Source organism: Adiantum capillus-veneris, chromosome 16 (assembly GCF_014529385.1).
Source record: "Adiantum capillus-veneris isolate H3 chromosome 16, ASM1452938v2, whole genome shotgun sequence".
NCBI classification, from domain to species: domain Eukaryota; kingdom Viridiplantae; phylum Streptophyta; class Polypodiopsida; order Polypodiales; family Pteridaceae; genus Adiantum; species Adiantum capillus-veneris.
Window position 1 is genome coordinate 69273150 of NC_140946.1, and position 17352 is coordinate 69290501.

Here is a 17352-nt window from a genome sequence, read left to right on the forward strand (position 1 = left end):
GGTTTTAACTCCATGCAAGAAGGTATTTTTTAGAACAACTATAATTGTGTAAGGCATCAACTAAAAACCTTCAGCCAACCACTCCAACAAAGGCAAGGTACCTTTTGCAAGCGCGCACGCGCACACACACACACACACGTCGCACGTGCACGCACGCACACGCACACAATGTACGGCTACCTCTCTTCTTCTCTAAGGCATTTTTTGGCATGTCAAAAAGATGCGACATAGGATTCAGTCCACTTTAGGTCAAAACTCAATCTACGTCTGATTCATGAGACAAAAAATGTACCTCAAATTGAGGGTTGAGATTTTCAAGGCTTGGTCAATAAATCTACCACAATAATTTTTTGCCAAGTAATCAATTGTCTACATTTGCAGGTGGCAGTTTTCACATATCTATAGGTCCCTCGGGTTACATGGGGCAGGGTTACATTGCTCTGCACCGCACACTAGTGGACATTAGATAGCTATCAAAGATTTACCGGATCATCCACACACGTTTTGATGGAAGTGTTTGACATGAGCCTTAGTGATAACTCTAATTTTTCAAAGGGGGGAGATAATTCTAATGGGAAAAATAAATAATTTAAACACTCTTGAGTACCTTTCTTTAAAGCTGCATGTGCAAGACCAATTTTATCAGGAGTAGGGATTCAATGCTACCAGGGTGGTTTCTGATGTTACACATTAATTTTGCCCCAGTACACTATTAATCTCTCCAATAATATTGATGTGTCTTCCTTCATATAGAGTTGATATGGTCTTCTCACATAGGTCCTTTATTCCTCTAATTCGTCGGAGTGCAGCCTCCTGCAACAAAAAACAAATTGCACAAGTATGTGAGGGTCAAATCCAAAAACAAAACAAAGTGAACAGCACACAAATAAGAAGGGGAGGCTTAATGAATCCCTTATTCACTCAATGAAGTCCTTTTGTTCGTAGAACTCCTTGGAGTTCCTCACTAATGTCAAAATGTTAATGGATATGCCTGCTAGCCGGTAGTTTCCTCGTCAGCCCTGGCCGCAACTGTTCAATTTACTGGACCTGTTTGGCTGGTAAACTCTACATCTGTTGCATCATCACGATTTGCTATGAAACTTGTGCAATGGCTGCAGCATATGTAACTACACCGGTTCTGTTCTTTTCCTTTTGAGTTGTCAGAGAGGTGCACATAGTGTACACGCACACACATTCCACGTTGCACATGTTGGTCCTCCAAGCTCAACACAAAACATGAAAAAAAGAAAAGGATTTCATGCATGCAATTCAGCTTCACACATCCAATCATCATTGCTACCCCACAGGCACTTGTGCCTTACCCTCTCTCGTTGTTGTGATATTGTCAAGACAGACTCAGAGTTTATAGTGATTCAAATGGTAGTGGCCTTGGACATTAGTACTCCACAAGCGAGACATTTAGAAAACGATATCACATCGTTCAGCTGTCCCACACCACAAAGTGGCTGGTATGGTGACAAGAGACACAAACCTGATTGCAACAAAATATTCATGGAATTCGTATGCACAGAGTCAGACACGCAGGACACTCAAATGCCTGAGGTGAAGAAAAAACGAGCCTACCTAGCTAAGCTCCTACTTAAGATACTTAAAATATCTAAGGTGCACGATAGCAGTAGGTATGGCAGTTAAGAATATGTGACCAAGCTAATCAATTTCAATTTTGAAAGAAAGAACGATTCTTAGGGTAGGATTCTCAGCGATTTGTTAGAGGCTAAATGCAAATGCTTTTTATGTTCCTCAAGCCATTTGAAAACCAAAATATTATCAAAGAAGACGATCACACAATCCCGATGATTGATCAAGATTCTATTCATCATACGATTGAAACTAGCAGGTGCGTTTTTGAGACCAAAAGGCATAACAAGAAATTCATAGTGACCACTTAAAATGCAGTCTTATGGATGTCAGATTTATGCATCCTGATTTGATTGTAAGGCAGCCCCCTCTCCCAATAACATCAACAGACACACAGCACAATCTCTGTATACCACTCATTGTAGCATTCTGCTAACAATTTGTATACGGCATTGGATGCGGCTGATAGACTAAAGGCATGATCATCAGAGCCTTAAAGCAGAGTCTCGTTTACATGTACAGCAGAGTCTCATAGGGCCATTATGTCATATTCGAGGGCTTAACTTGAATATTCTTGCATGGGTGCTCTTTCTTTTTCTTACTCACCACACCCTAAACAAGGCGAAGGGTGGTTGCATTGGCATTCTAAGACAATAAGACAAGAAGGAAGTTTACAAACATTAAGGCATATTGACATTCTAAAACCATAAAATGAAAAAAGGTTATATGATGCTATGAAATGAAGGGATCCATTGATAAATTAAGAAAAAAGGGATTGATGTGAGGCTATCAAATGAAGGGATCCGTTTGCAAACTCAGAAACACATGAGATTTCAAGGGTTCACACGCAAAGGTAGTCAAAAATTGGTTAATGATTAGATATTCAAATGTACGCCTAAATCCCTTCTTCACTAAAGCTTGTCCTTCATTCAGGATGGACGAGAATGAATACATTGCTGCTTTGTGGAATTCTGCAAATCTTGTAATACGATGAAGATGCTATGGGCCAGTCTTATGAGGAGATTGAAGTGCTGCGAAACCCCGAGGGCATGCCAGGTGCAGTTGTCAGCACCACGGGTTAAGGGTTTCCCACTCTCACCCACTCTCTTCAATCTACGCACTGATGAACCTTTTGATTTGATGGATGGATTGGATGGGCTAGTGTCAACCAAAGGCTTCCGGGACCCACACTACATTCCTTTTGTACTGATTACATATGGACATATGTATGAGAAAGAACCTTGAAAAAACTAAAGCGATAGGGTTCTAGAAATGGAGATAAACACCACACAAGTATAGGGAATCAATCTGACCATAAGTATCCATCTGGTGCAGAGTTGTGGTATGCCAAGTTACAAGAGGTAATAGGTATGATTATTGAGAGTTAGTTTTTTTTGGCCCACATTTACTGATACGAGAATATGCAACCTTGGGGGCCCGAGACAGAATGAAAATGCAGTCAAGTTCAGGAACAGCATAAGTTATGGTTGTTTTACTTATGTTGGTCACCCTGATGATCTTACATGAGTCACAAATATGGGATGGGTACCTAGCTAAACAAGGCTGGGGAACCTAGCTAAACGAGGCAGACCATGTTGGCATACTGCATGGCATGCGGAACGAGAATGGGAATGGGAACGGCCAAATGCACCAAGCCAGCTCAATGCAGTAGGATATCTAAATATTAGAAGCCTCTTAACACAAGTAGCGCAATAATGATCCCAATGGCAACAGTTCTTGCTACCACTCGCGTATCCAATGCTAACTGAAAGTTCATTAGAACTCTCTTAAACCACAAACTCAGCAAACTGGTAGCACCCCCTTATCAGAAGGGTAGTGTCAAAACGAGCCGCTGTATTGTGCCTTTACTTTCGATAACCCCTCCACATATTTCTTCTTAAGAAATACAAACTAGTGATAGAAATAAGCATACTTATCTTGTTCTAAAAGAGCTATTTTTAGAAGGTCGCCCTTGAATTCATTTTGAAGCCGGAGTCGTGGCTTGTGCTTTTTGGGTTGGATTCCCTAGTGGCAGAGAACTTTTTCGGTTCATTGAATTTCCTATTTGCAGTACAGGTGTTTTACAGTATGTTCCTAATTTTGTTGAAAATACATCATCTTGGCTGAAGCCACTCAAACTGGCCCAAGTGTACAGCAGAGTCCATTGAGAGCTTGATGTATAACAAGAAAACAAGAGACAAACTTTTACCACTTCTTGCCCTAGTTGTATACCTGTTTTGGCCATGTTGCTGACAGCATATTTCGTAACTCCAATTGTTTTTGTCCCAGTTCTTTTAAATTTTCCAAAAGTTTTGACTCTTGCTGCTGCTTTTGGAGCAATGACTCTTCAAGTCGCTTCAAAAATCTGCTCAAAAACAACAATTGCAGACTTCACAATAATTTTTATTTCTTTGTGCATGTGCATGCGTTTTCCACAGAATAGACGTGTGAGTTTATATGAATAACCCAGAAAAACAAAAGTTTATAAGTCTTATCATTGTGAGTGAAAACGTAATGCAAAAACCAACTGAAGCAAAAACACAACAATCACTCCTACTGCGTGTGTGCGTGCGTGTGCGTGCGTGTGTTCGCAATCTTTGCTGCCTGCAACTATCGGGTTAGAAATCGGACATCGTATGTAAGGTTTATGTTAATTTTATGGTAAAGACCTTAAGATAAGGGGAAGGTTTTGGCCTGAACCTCTATGTCTAGGAAAGCCGGTTAACAAATTTTTACGGCCCTCAAAATTCCACGGTAAGAGGCTCATGCTACAGCCAAGGCCAAACCGCAACCAAAAACAGAGAGACGACAAATTTGATAGTGCAAAAAGTAGAGGTGCACGACCAAAAAAAGCAACGTGAAACGAAGAGGTTGAAAAGCATGCACCCAAATCAGCGAGCCTTGGAGGGCTAGATGAAGGGGACAGAGAGGGACGCAACAAGTGGAACAAGAAAACTTGCAGCAAAACCTCTGCGCAGTGACGAGAGCAGAGCACTCGTCCAGACTTTGCAACTGCACAAGACTGAAAAATGGCTCCCCCCAAGGCCATTCATTTATAGGCTCTTGGCCTCTTGCTTTTACACATGCTCAAAAGCATGTCACTATTTTTAAAGCTCTTCCAAGGTCGATGCTTTATGTAACTGGCGCCAAAAGCTCTCCGTTGTCCAGATGCCATGTCAACACCCGGATTTCCCACGGCAACTTACATCACAAAGACCGCCATAAGAGCCGGGTCGCACCCAGGTTAGTGGGGGGAGTGGAAACCCAGAGTCGCACCCAGCCTCTTTCAGAACCATGGTCTGTGGCGCCTTCTGTCGACCAGCTCGTGTGCTTTGCTTTCATTGACTCAGGAATTCCTACGTCCCTGGAGGAAGCAGCTAGCCCTTAATACTCGCTTAATCCCCCCCTTTTTCAAAGTGGTAGCGGGGTTAGTAGAAGCCTTTGGATTCTCTGCAGAGCTTTTCAGACTTGCTGAAAATGGTGAATGACTTCCTTCTACTTCCCCCACTCCTCCTGGGCGTGACCCGGCTCTAAATCACAGATTTATACGACCAGTTTTCCATCCTTTTCCTTGGTGCCGTTCCCAATTGACTCTTCCTCCTCTCTCCAAGTCCAATCTAGCCACGGAAGTTTCCGTACAATGTACGAATGCCCATATCGTACAAATACTGTGTACTCTACAACCGTACTATATGACCGTATGAGACAATTCACCATAGGATATTTATATCTTAAGAGTTATTAATAATTGCCTTCCCGAAAGAAGCTACAAGTAGAAAAGTATCCAAAATTTCTCTCTCATTATAGACTAGAAGTGTATCACTCTTGACCATTTGCAAGCCGTCAAAACCTTGGCCTCATACTTCCTCGTCAACCATAATGAAAAAAATAACCTCGTGAACCCCACCGAGTTGTGAGGTATATGAGAAAAGTGTTGACCATCAAGTTTATCATTGCCTTTCACATGAGAGGCCGCCTTTCTCACAATAGAAGCTTCCATAAAGTTGCTACTTTAAAAAGCTTTGTCAAACTGTTTGATTAAGGACAACGCCTTGTTCGTGCCTTTGAACCAAAAAAAATAAAAATCAAACTAGACACTTTGATCTCCATCCTCTTAGCCTTAAATCATCATACATTGTCGGCCAAAGCAAGTGGTTCTCCTTTTGCCCAAAAGTAGACTTGTAAATGGGACGTCTATCATCCTCCTCATCTTTCTCATCCTCATCCTCATATTTAGTGCCTTCCATGTCAGCGAGACTTTTCTTTTATGTGTAGTCTCCTCCACAATTGTTCCTCATCTTCCTCTTCATTAGTAATTAGGTCCCTGTCGTCAAAGTGAATGTTATGTCGTCAATGTTTCTTCCTAGAAACATGTGCTTCGCCTCTAGATCCCTTTTCTGCGCCCAAGTAGCCTAGAAAAGACTTGGACTTATGGCTCTTGCAAGTCGATGAATCGATGAGGTAACATTCTAGACGCCAAAGCGCCCGCTACTGCTGCACTCCCCCCCACCCCCTGCTGCGCCATCGCTGCCCTCTCCGCCAACCCCCCCCCCCCCCTCCTCGCTGCCCTCGCGCTGCCCCCCGCCCCCGCCCCCGCCTTCCCTTGCGCGCGGCAACCCAGCCCGCCCACCCCCTGCTGCGCGTACCTGTCGCTGCCCCCAGCTCGGGCCGCCTCCCAGCCCGCCAGCTGCCCCCCTCGCGCCGCCTTTCGAACCCCCCCCCCCCCCCCCCCCCCCCCCCCCCCCCCCCAATCCCCGCCCGCCCGTTGGCCGCTGACGAGGTGACTATCAGATCAATTTTGAGACCTCCGAGATGGAGTCCAAGGTCATCGCCATGAGTCCATCGACCATCTGAGCAGCACGAGCCCACTATCGACAGTGGAGACATGGTTTCGACCCTGCTTCGGATGTTCTAGTAGAGGAGACAGACATCCCCATCTCCATCTGCTTTCCGGGTTTGCGGAGGGAGTACTTACCACTTTTGTCCAGGATCGGCTCAGCCATTGGGACTGTCCTGGAGACACCTCGCACGGCAACCTCAGTAGCTGACAAGCAACTGGCATTCCCTCAGTTCGCGTTTTGGTCAGAGACACTCACACGCTCCCGAAGGTTATTCTTCTGCCTCGGGTGAGTGGGGGTTGGTTTAGACAGAGTGTGGAGTATTCGCGCCTCCCGAACCAATGCTTCATTTGTCGACAGATGAGCCATCTAGCGAAGGCCTGTCCACAGAGGAGGCCTCGACCTACACCACAACCTCAGCCCCAACCTGCAAGGGCTGGCTAGCAGACACAGACAGAGCCACAACGCACACATGCAGAGCCATCCTCTGAGCTTGGGGCTCGAGCGGAGGAGGGATCGCAGCAGGTCCGTGGTCGACGACGCCAGGGGCCACAGCGACAGCTTGGCACTCAGAGTGGTCCTCAGGCGCCTACTCAGCAGCAGTGGGTTCCCACGGGGAACCGGCTTGGTCCTCTTGAGCAAGATGAGGTCCTTGCTCCAACCCCCACCCCAGCTTCACCCTCGACAACCCCTCCCCCTCCAGAGTTCCCCCCCTCTTCCTCATCCTCCGCCCCGCCTCCTGCTCCTGCCGCCTCCTGCTCCCGCCGCCTCTTTCTCCCGCCCCTCTACTTCTAACCCCCCCCCGCCCCTCTGACGAGCATTAACATCCGGCGCCGATGGGATTCCTTCGACTACGACTTCACTCGTTTTCTGGGCGACCCCTCAGCATACCATGAGGCAGCCTGCTTCAGGGTCCATGTTCTGTTCCTTGCAGCTAGGGGGACAGAGGCCTTGGACTCAGCAGTTGGCTTCTCCTTTCCCCTCTGCGGCAGGGACCAGACAGAGTGGACTCTCGACTCAGTGTTGGGATGGTTGCAGACACAGGTCCTAGAGTTCTCTCACCACATGGGAGAACTAGGAGTTACAGACATGCTTCAAACTCTGTGGCTATTGGCCAAGTTTGCGGTGACACCTCTAGATTCAGCAGGATGTAGACACATTGTGGTTTACTTCTTTGCCGATACACAGTGCTTGCCATGCTATGTATACATTCATGAGGACTCCTGGACAGAGGAGGTTGCTTTACGTACGGCTCGCTCTGCTTGCGCTTGGGTCAGACACTTATTGCAGTCACGCCTATCTAGTGGACGTTCGAATGCGGATTACTCCCCATCCAAGCCAGCCTCGAAGATAGCCCGTCTAGCTGCTGCGGCAGCATCTGTTCTCTCACTCCCCATGAGGATAGTCTCATGGAACGTGCAGGGACTAGGTGGGCCCCAGTTTCAGCGTCAGCGGGGCCGACTACGTCAAGAGCTTCAGCGCTGCCTTGTGGGAGGAGAGATTGATCTCCTTATGCTTCAGGAGCACCATCTGTGTGAGAGCCGCATTAGACGTTGTGGTAAGCTCTTGCGTGGACGATATGACACTTTTTGGTCAGCTGCTTTTGGACCTGGAGCCATCTAGGGTGGGGTATGTATGACTATTGCGGACTCTTTGCAGCACGCCATTGTGGGCAGAGGGATTATTGTGCCAGGCAGGGCTCAGTGGATTACTATGCAGGTTCAGGGTTGCCTAGTGGGCTTCCTGAACATCTATGCGCCCAATGTGGCGAGTGCTCGAGCAGAGTTTTGGTCACAGATAGTTGAGTCTCTACCGCAGGCAGAACACTGGTGCATAGGAGGGGACTTCAACATGTTGGAGGACCCTTTTGACAGGATTGGTGGTAGCCACGCTACTGTGCATGGAGTTGAGCTGGCAGCTTGGGAGAGGTTTTGTATGACTCTGAGGGTCTCGAATGTTTGGCAGCACTCTGGTTTTGTGACGCCCCCAGATAGCCTGGCCTTCTCTCGTTCGGACCGCAGAGTGGGAGGAGTGAATCTATCGCGGATAGATCGCTTCTACACTAGTGACCATTTGAGTGACTTGGGAGGGACAGTGGGCATTCTGGCAGGGACTTCCTTCTCGGACCATGCACCAGTGATCCTCACACTAGCAGACACGCAGAGGAGTGGGACACGATGCTTCGTATCCCAGAGAGGGTCTTGCTGGACTCAGCACTCAGAGAACGGGTAGAGGCTCTCTGGACAGAGAGCTTGGACAGGCAGGATTCTCCTGCTGACAAAGTGGCCTTAGGCCTAGCTCAGATTAGCCGTTTTTTTCTCCAGGAGTCTCTGGCTCGCCGGGCTGCAGCGAGAGAGGAGCAGCAGCATCTCAGACGGGGCATTGCTTCGCTACAGAGGATACAGGAGCAACATCTAGACAGTCCTTGGTTGGAGGAGCAGCTACAGCAGGCTCGTCAGGAGCTTGTTAGCACAGAGGAGAGGCGACATGAGTTTGCTTTCCACCGACAGGCAGCTCAGTGGACCCAAGTGGGCGACAGAGTGACGGGTGCTTTCTTTGAGGCAGTGGGACCTCGGCATTCGCATGCCAAGGTCAGTCAGTTGAGGAGGCCCGACGGGTCAGTTGCTTCTGAGCCCGAGGATATGCGTGCAGTTGCTACTGACTTTTACCGTACTGTCTGCAGAGCCCCAGTCAAACGCCACGATGCATGCAGGGAGCAGGTTTGGGCACAGATGCCTTGTCTTGTGACTGAGGAAATGCGTTAGAGGCTTGAGCTACCACTTCAGCTCGAGGAGTTGCACACGGCTCTTAGGGCCCTCCCCCGTGGTAGTTGTCAAGGCGAGGATGGGCTGACTCCCAGCTTTTTCTTGGAGTACTGGGACCTGCTTGGCCCAGATCTCTGTAGTGCTTTTCAGTACATTTTGCACACAGGAGTGATGCCTGACAGCATGAGTGAGGGCCTGATATACCTCATTCCCAAGGAGGGTAGCTCCTTGGATGAGATTCGACAGTGGCGCCCCATCACCATCCTCAACTCGGCCTACAAAATTCTTGCCAAGGCTTTGAGTTTGAGGATTCAGCCACTTCTAGAGAGCCTTATACATGGGACTCAGATAGGTTTTGTCAAAGAACGTAGTATCCTTGACAACATCTTTACTTTTTGGGAGGCTTCTGCCCTGGCACGGCTCCGTGGTGAGGACCTAGTGATTCTTCTTCTCGATTTTGAGAAGGCATACAACAGAGTTGACTGGGACTTTCTAGAGGGCACTCTACGCAGGATGGGCTTCTCAAATGCTTGGATCAGAGGGGTGTCAGCTTTGTACAGACAGGCTCACAGTCAGGTACTTTTGGCAGGAGGTAGAGGTGATCGCTTCATGCTCACACGTTCGGTCAGACAGGGCTTTCCTCTTGTCCCCTTCCTCTTTCTGTTCTATGCGGAGGCGATGAGAAGGTTTTTGGTGTCGCAGCAGGTTGGTCTACGGGGCTTAGCACTCCCTATTCGGGGAGATGAGCTTCTGGACGTTGAGTTTGCCGACGACTCAGCCTTGTACTTAGATGGCCAAGAGGCCAACCTTCACAGGTGTGAGCAGGCTTTGGAGACCTTCTGTTGTGCATCGGGCGCACTGATCAACTGGAGAAAGACAGTGGCTTTCTCGGTTGGTAGTGCTCCTGTACCCGATTGGATGCCAGGAGAGGGTTTTAGGTGGATCCCCCCAGGGACTGCAGTTCGGTACTTGGGCTGTCAGGTTGGTTTGGACTTGTCTCCCGAGCAACAGATTGCTCCCCTTCTCCTGTCTATCAGGAGAAAGTTGTTACATTGGAGCTCGGCACGACTTTCTTTGGCTGGCAGAGTAGTAGTGGCCAACCAGGTGTTGTTGGCGACTGTGGTACATCACTTCTTGCTGGATCTTCTGGAGTTCTTGTATAAGCCAGGTAGAGAGGCTGATCAGGAACTTCCTTTGGTCAAGACGTGACACTCAGATAGCCCGAGCCAAAGTGGCTTGGCAGGTCATCACTCTTCCTTGTTCACAGGAAGGGATTGGGATCATTGACCCAGCACAGCAGAGCCGAGTCCTTCTTGGGAAGTTCATCGTCAGAGGACTTCTTCCAGGTGAGGAGCCCCGGAAGGAGTTCTTGCTACAGCGGCTTCGTGCTAGGGTGCCTCAAGCAGGAGGCCCCTGGCAACCTTCGACCAGATGGATCTTCACAGAGATGCACAGAGTTGGTTTGAGCAGGAGACTGGAGGACCGTTTCGCTGTGAGTCTGCTTCGATCTTGGGAGCTCTTGCGGCGAGGCCCGGAGCAGAGACAGCCTAATTGCACGGAGGAGCGCCTACGGCAGCCCCTTGTCTGAAACCCCATGGTTAGCACTCAGAGAGGCCACTTGGTTGGTAGTTGGCCTCATGTTTCCTAGGGTCCCATGGCAGCAGGTCCAGCACGCTCTTTAGGTGACTGGTTAGAATTCACAGGCTTGTCTGACGAGGTGCAGGGTTTCCAACTACAGGGCATGAGAGGGGTGCAGAGCATGTGCCAGGACATCTCAGAGGCAGTTTCAGCTGAGTGGCTCACGCCTCTCGAGCCATTAGCACCCAGGTGGATGGGAGCCTTCACACGATTGAGGTTCTCATCTCCGTCAGGGCCTGCTCAGAGACTGTTCCATCCCTTTTCTTCGAGCTTCAGGGTGGGGGACGCCTACAAGAGGCCCCGCAGGTGGCAGAGTGCTGTTTTCAGAGGATCCGAGTAGTGGGCATCTGTGGGAGGACTTGTGTCATTGATCCTGACCCAGCAGCTCTTGAGACTGGACACTGGAGGCTGTGGGTTTGGGAGTGTTGTCCACTGGCACGAGTACAGTGGGATCCTGGTGAGTGGCTCTGGAGGGACCCCTTCTCTTCTGCAGACCACTCAGGAGTCCCTTTCTTTCAGTACATTGTTCGACTGGGACGTCATATACTAGCAGCACAGAGAGAGGCTCGCCCTGCTGCAGCACCTCATTGGCAGGAGGAGGGTCTCACAGCTGAGTTCTTGGCAGCCTTCTGGGAGAGGTTGTGGGACTCCAAACAGTCGAGGCGAGTCACCTTGTTTCAGTGGCTGGTCGCACACAAAGCTACAACGGTTGGGAGTTGGTAGTGCATAGTGGTCTCTCGGCCGCATGTGCAGCTTGTGACCATCTTGTGGAGAGTCAGCGTCATTGTCTTTGGGACTGTTCCTCGGACCAGCAGGTATGGCTACGAGTTCTTCGGCTGATGCTTGCTCTCTCCACAGCTCGGCAGTACACTTTGGTAGCAGCGGCTTGGTCCACCCTCACGGGCCCGGCACTTCAATTTGAGCTATCTTCCACCAGCAGGATGATAGTGATGCACGAGGGGCGACCTACACTCCAGCCTACTACAGAGCTTACTCCCCAGGAGTGGTGCAGTGAGAGAGAGGAGTGTTGGGAGCTCATCAGTGGCTTGACACTCTGGTTCATCTGGCGGGCCCGTTGCTTCCGCATCTTTGAGGCTCGCTCTGTGCCACCAGCAGAGACTGTTCGCGATTTTTGGCTAGAGCTGATCCATACTCTCAGAGGACAGCTTGAGGGACTACAGGGCAGCTCCGACCGCATGCGGGAGCGCAGAGAGGCTTTCCTTCGACTCTCGCGTCCTGGGCCTTTTTACACCATGGTCCAGGGAGTACTCCGATGGCATTACCGACTACGTGTGTGGCTTTTCCCTCCCCCCATTTCTTGATTTAGCCCCATTGTACATATGCTGGTTTTTTCATTGGGAGAGTCTCCCATCATGGTTGTTGTAGCCCTCTCTTGAAGAGGTGGTTGTAGCCCTATGGGCAGTTTCAGTAACTAATAGAAGGATCTTTTTCTCGAAAAAAAAAAAAGTCGATGAGTCTCCCAAGCTTTTCATATGCTTTCTGACTTGGTGCTCTATCTCCCTCTTAATATCTTCTCGTGTTAAAGGAGAATTGGAACCCTTCTTGTGTCAAAGTCAAGATGCAAAAGCGTAGAGCAATGGAGATGATGCACGGGAGAGAGAGAAAGAGAGAGAGTTTCTAAACCAACCAACTTGGCAATGAAATAGCTATTATACAATGGGGACATGGGCTTCTTATATACTATCCAAATGAATTTTCCCTACCTAGAATCTTGTCAAATAAATAAAATAAATACCTAAAAGACAAATAATTAACTAGGATCACATTAGGCATTCACCTAAGATGCATAAACTTTAACACCCTCTCTACAGCTCATAGTGGACATATGTAGGAAGTTTGAGTAAATGAAGAAGCTACCATGGACACCCCAATAGCAGTTGACGACTGGGGATTTGCAATCACCAACTTGTCCCTACAGGCTCCAAACTTGATTAAAAATAATTGTCCAAGAAGAGCGACCATTCGCATAGTAGAATCTCAATCAAACATTCCAACGAGCTTAGACTACATTCCATCGCAGTTTTCAAAGTCTGTACATCTAGAGAAATTTCCTTCTGAAGTCAGGTGTCCTTATTGTTGCTATCCCTCATGGTCGCGCCTCTGTGTGTTGACAATGTCCCATTATCCTTTTTGAGATAGCCAAAGCCGCATGATCAAAATTATAATAAGCATAGTTGTCGCCGTTTAGTTTATTGCTAGCGTTCAAGCATGGGGGTGCCATCGCGATGCAAGCCCCTTCAAGCCTTTGCACACCTTTGCACTTCAAAAGTTTCTACAAAGCCTCCTGCTTCCCAAGTCCTTAGGGGCACTAGCGTTTCAAAACGCCAAGACTCATCTGTGTGCTGCCAATGAAGCTCCTCTGCCACAACAAACTGCCATACAAGGCGTAGAAATGACCTCCTTATGCCGGCCGAAACTGACTTACAGTAACGCATTTCAAAATGCCTTGCCTACCCCACGAGCGCTTGCCCAAGATAGCTCCCAAGCCCTTTGTGACTTAGCATTTCAAAATGCAAGCACAAAGGCTCCCGCAACCGTTGCTAAGGGCCACTTCTCAACTACGCTTCAAAATGCGAAGTGAAGACGCCGCCGATTGACGCCTTGCCTACAGCATTTTAAAATGCAAGAGAAAACGCTATGAAGCCAATGCACAAAGCCACTTTGCCGTTGCCTCCTTCTTCAACACGTGCCGTTTCTCTTCCCTCGCTCTAAAACCATGTAAAAGTCGACGATGTGGAAACATAGAGCAATGGAGATAATGTACGAGAGAGAAGGTTTCTAAACCAACCAACTTAGCAATGAAATAAATAATATATAATGGGGGCATGGGATGCTTATGAACTACCCAAATGAATTTGCCCTACCAAGAATCTTAGTCAAATAAGTGAAAAAAAAAACCTAAAAGACAAATAATTAACTAGGATCACATTGGGCATTCACTTGAGATGCATAAACTTTAACATCTTCTTGGGGGAGGATGTCGGCTTTGGATTTGCTTTCACCTTCGTAGCCATCTCGAATCTAGGGTTGACCACTTCTTTTAGTCTTTTGTCGTTGACGGAGTACCTATATTCTTGGTGTTAAGAGGATCTTGGGTAAAGTCAAGAAGTCGATCCATAAAGACTTGCACTTCCAAGTGACGCTTGTAATCTGCAATTGCGGGCTTAAGTAGGGTCCGCTAGGAGAACACCCCCACCTGTAGGTTCCTTTGTCACATGCACATGGCTCTGAATGCCACGTGGACATGCTTCATCAACTTCCAAAGCGAATTTTCCCCCCCTTCTTAGATATGAGTGTCTAGAATGCTAGGAGGATTAGTGTCGACAATTTTGTGAGCTTGTTTGCAGGACCTGCATGTCCGGACAAGTCCATTAGATTAGGTTTTTCAGTTTTGGAACCCTCTTGCAAACATGGTTTGTACACTCGTTTTGACAGATGTTATTGGACATCTGGCATGACGAGCATATAGTTTTAGGTTAGAGGAATCCGAGGAGCCATTCCCCGTGTCCATCGGATTCCCGGGTGGGGGATGTGCGACAGTTTCACCCAGAAACTAACCCCCTGGCCAAACTTATTAATAAATCATTTTTGTGATCTATTTGTTGGGTATGGTGGACGGTTTGCCCTATCTAGCCCTTAGCATATTTATAAGCCCCATTCCTCACCTATAAAGGGAGCATTGGAGCAAGTTGCAGGTAGTGCTACAAGGCCAGCAGATGTTTTGCAAAACCACCCCTAGCATTTTGCAAAACTTATCCCCTAGCGGTTTCAGCCAGACCAGCCATCGTTTTTGGTTTTCAGCCCTAGTGCCTACAGATACCAGCCAGATCTGCCATCATTTTTGGTTTTCAGCCCTAGCGCTGCAGTTCCCAGCAAATCAGCCAGCATTTTCAGATTTCAGCCCATCTCCCTTGCTAGAAAGAGGCTCGGATCTGGCTTCGCATGTTTCCGTTGCAGTCCGGTACTTCGGCAGCCCATCGAGCCTCCCCTCAGTCATTCCCTCGCCCGCATCGAGTGCTCCATTGCTGTCCATCATCGGCATTGTTGAGGTCTGCGTTTTCAGCCCTTCGTTCCTCTCACATCGAGAGCGCAATTCAGCCCCACATCTACCCCTTGGTGGCCATCCGCAATCCCACATCGAGAAGGATCCAAAGGTCCTCTCTTTAAGGAAAAGTAAAAGGAACCATCATTCAAGATAAAAGGAATCACTAATGCAAGCACAAAAAGAAACGATTTGTGGGAGTGTAAAACCTAGATCATCACCATTTCAATTCTGTTGCACTTGACATTGGTATCAAAGCTTTGAAGATTTTGCACTAATCCAGTAATCCCCAAAAAAGCTCTTTTTCTCTCTCGTGTTTTTGGTTGTGTTGACAGCCCTTCGATGCATACTCCTTCTCTTCGAACGGCAGGCCTACCATTGCGTGTAGGACCGTGTGCCTTGAGCGTCAGAAAATAGCAACCGATTGTATATTAGTGTCGCATGCGGGGTGCACCGACGAGGGGGTAGATAGTCTCCTGATGATTAGATTGCAACCTTCCTTGAACCAAGAGCAGAAATCCTTGCATGGTCAAGACTCGTAGCCGTATGGAAACCTCCACCAATCAAGAAGGGAAGCAAGTCCCACCTACGGACCCTCTCATAGCCCTCCTCCTACCCCTCCCTCTTTGCCACAAATCCCATGGAAACTATGATGTGGATGATGATGGAGATGATGATGCGGCAAGACAAAGCTCGACGACAAGAGCATATGGAAGCAAAGGAGGCACATCAATTAGAGCGTGCGGAAGCGGTGGTGCAGCTAAAGTTGGTCGTCTCGCTACAAAGAGTGCAAAGCAGGGTTGTGTGGGCTCTCAAGGGCATGCCAAAGTGATTAAGCAGCTGTGGAGATCAAGAGAAGGCAAGGAGCAATGGGTATGTATGCTCGATGTGGTTTTCAGAGCCAAAATGCTCTGCTATAGTGCCTATCAGGAGTGCATGGTCAATGTCACGAGGACGTGGCAGTTATTAACCATGTCACAGAGATGTGGCAACTGCTAACCTTGGTTGTTGGTTTCTTTCCAATGGGGTTTATTTTATTTGTTTAAGACCCTCTTTTTGAAGTAGCAAACGGTCGGACATTGTATGGCCAATGTGAACGGTAGATTCACCCGCAGACGGGAAGTGGTCGGCACTGGAATTCGTATGGTAAGAGGATGTCTAGGCTCAGAGCAAGATCATATAGGTCCCCCCGTCGTACTTAGCAAGTTGGTGGATACTAGGAAGTGAACTCAATTAAGGCGTAAAGTCAAGGTGGGACTACCAACCAAAAGTATCCGACAGTTGGGTCACATTGCATTTTTGGATGCGGTCCCAATGAGGATAGATGGTCAGAAGACCAGTGGGAGCCCAACGGAAGCATCTCCTAAAATTTAGGGAACTGCTATTTTGGGCCACGAAATGTGTTCGCGTCATTACCTTCGGTATGACTAGGGGAACACTTTACAACTCTGCCGCGAAGTCAACTAACGCACCAGTTGAGATATTTTTAGCAGGGAAAGCCCAAACTCGGAAACTGGGCGACGTGTCAGCTTGTGAGCGATTCTGCCACTCTGGGAGGCAAAAACGAGCTGCATATCATCAAAGGGGGCGCCATTTTCAGCCACAGGCGGATTGCAACAGGTACAGAAGCTATGGAATGCTTACCTTGCCCTCTATGCACAGTATGGTGACGGGAGTGATGCCCCGCACGCTACATACTGCTCTCTTTCTCCCCTACGTGCAGTTATGTGATGCCCCACAAGAGGGCTACTCATTTGACTGATGTACAGTTTCGCGCAAGTTTTGGGGCTGTTATGCTGCCGAAATTTGGCCAAATCAAATGGTATCTAGGTGGATACACGTGAAGGATTCCCAGGACCTTACCTTGTAATTTACCCTCCTAAAGAATAAAGAAATACCGAAAGGGGCGCCAATTTTGGGGCCTACAGGTTGTCGGCGTCTGCTCGGAGCATTCTAGCTTCCGAGCCGTGTGTGTGATGAAGTGTTAATTCTCGTTATAGGTCTCCTTTGCAAAGTGCTCTGTGTGTGTGTTTAAGTAAAGATTTTCGGGTGAAAGCCAACGCCTACCGCCCTACGGGCCGGTTTCATGGTTCCGTTGCCGGGACATCAATCACTTTTTCCTCAAAGAGTGAGCCTGGATTGTTCAGGGTAAAGACACACAGTGCAAGAACACGGGGATTACACTATGGCCGACAAGGAAGGGAATTATGGAAGAGGGTTCCTCTCCAAAGGACAGGCAGGAGATTCCTATGGTTTTTGAGATTGGCGAGAGCTCACGGCCACGTCAGTCTGTACCTCCTGTCAACGTGAATGTCCCTCTAGTAGTACAGGGCTTTATGACAGGGCAACTTGAGGATGATGCGTTTAAGACTCAGTTAGTTGCCGCGGTGAATGTCTTTTCGCAACTGGTGCAGAATCCGAGGTTTATGGAATTCTTACAAGCGCCACC

General features: G+C 48.3%; 1 protein-coding gene across 5 annotated transcripts in view; it reads right to left on the reverse strand.

Moving 5' to 3' along the window:
• Positions 1–335: 335 nt before the first annotated feature.
• The window catches only part of LOC147439238 (CDK5RAP3 protein homolog), a 67302-nt gene continuing 50285 nt past the window's right edge, over positions 336–17352 (reverse strand). For 4 of the 5 annotated variants that reach the window (XM_086485099.1, XM_086485101.1, XM_086485100.1 and 1 more), the window contains 2 exons: positions 3832–3964; positions 336–813 (listed from right to left, as the gene is read on the reverse strand). In XM_086485099.1, the coding sequence (XP_086341225.1) occupies positions 691–813; positions 3832–3964 (256 nt within the window). In that variant the 3' untranslated portion in view covers positions 336–690. The remainder of the gene's footprint in view (positions 814–3831; positions 3965–17352) is intronic. The other variant, XM_086485102.1, reaches the window with a different exon arrangement.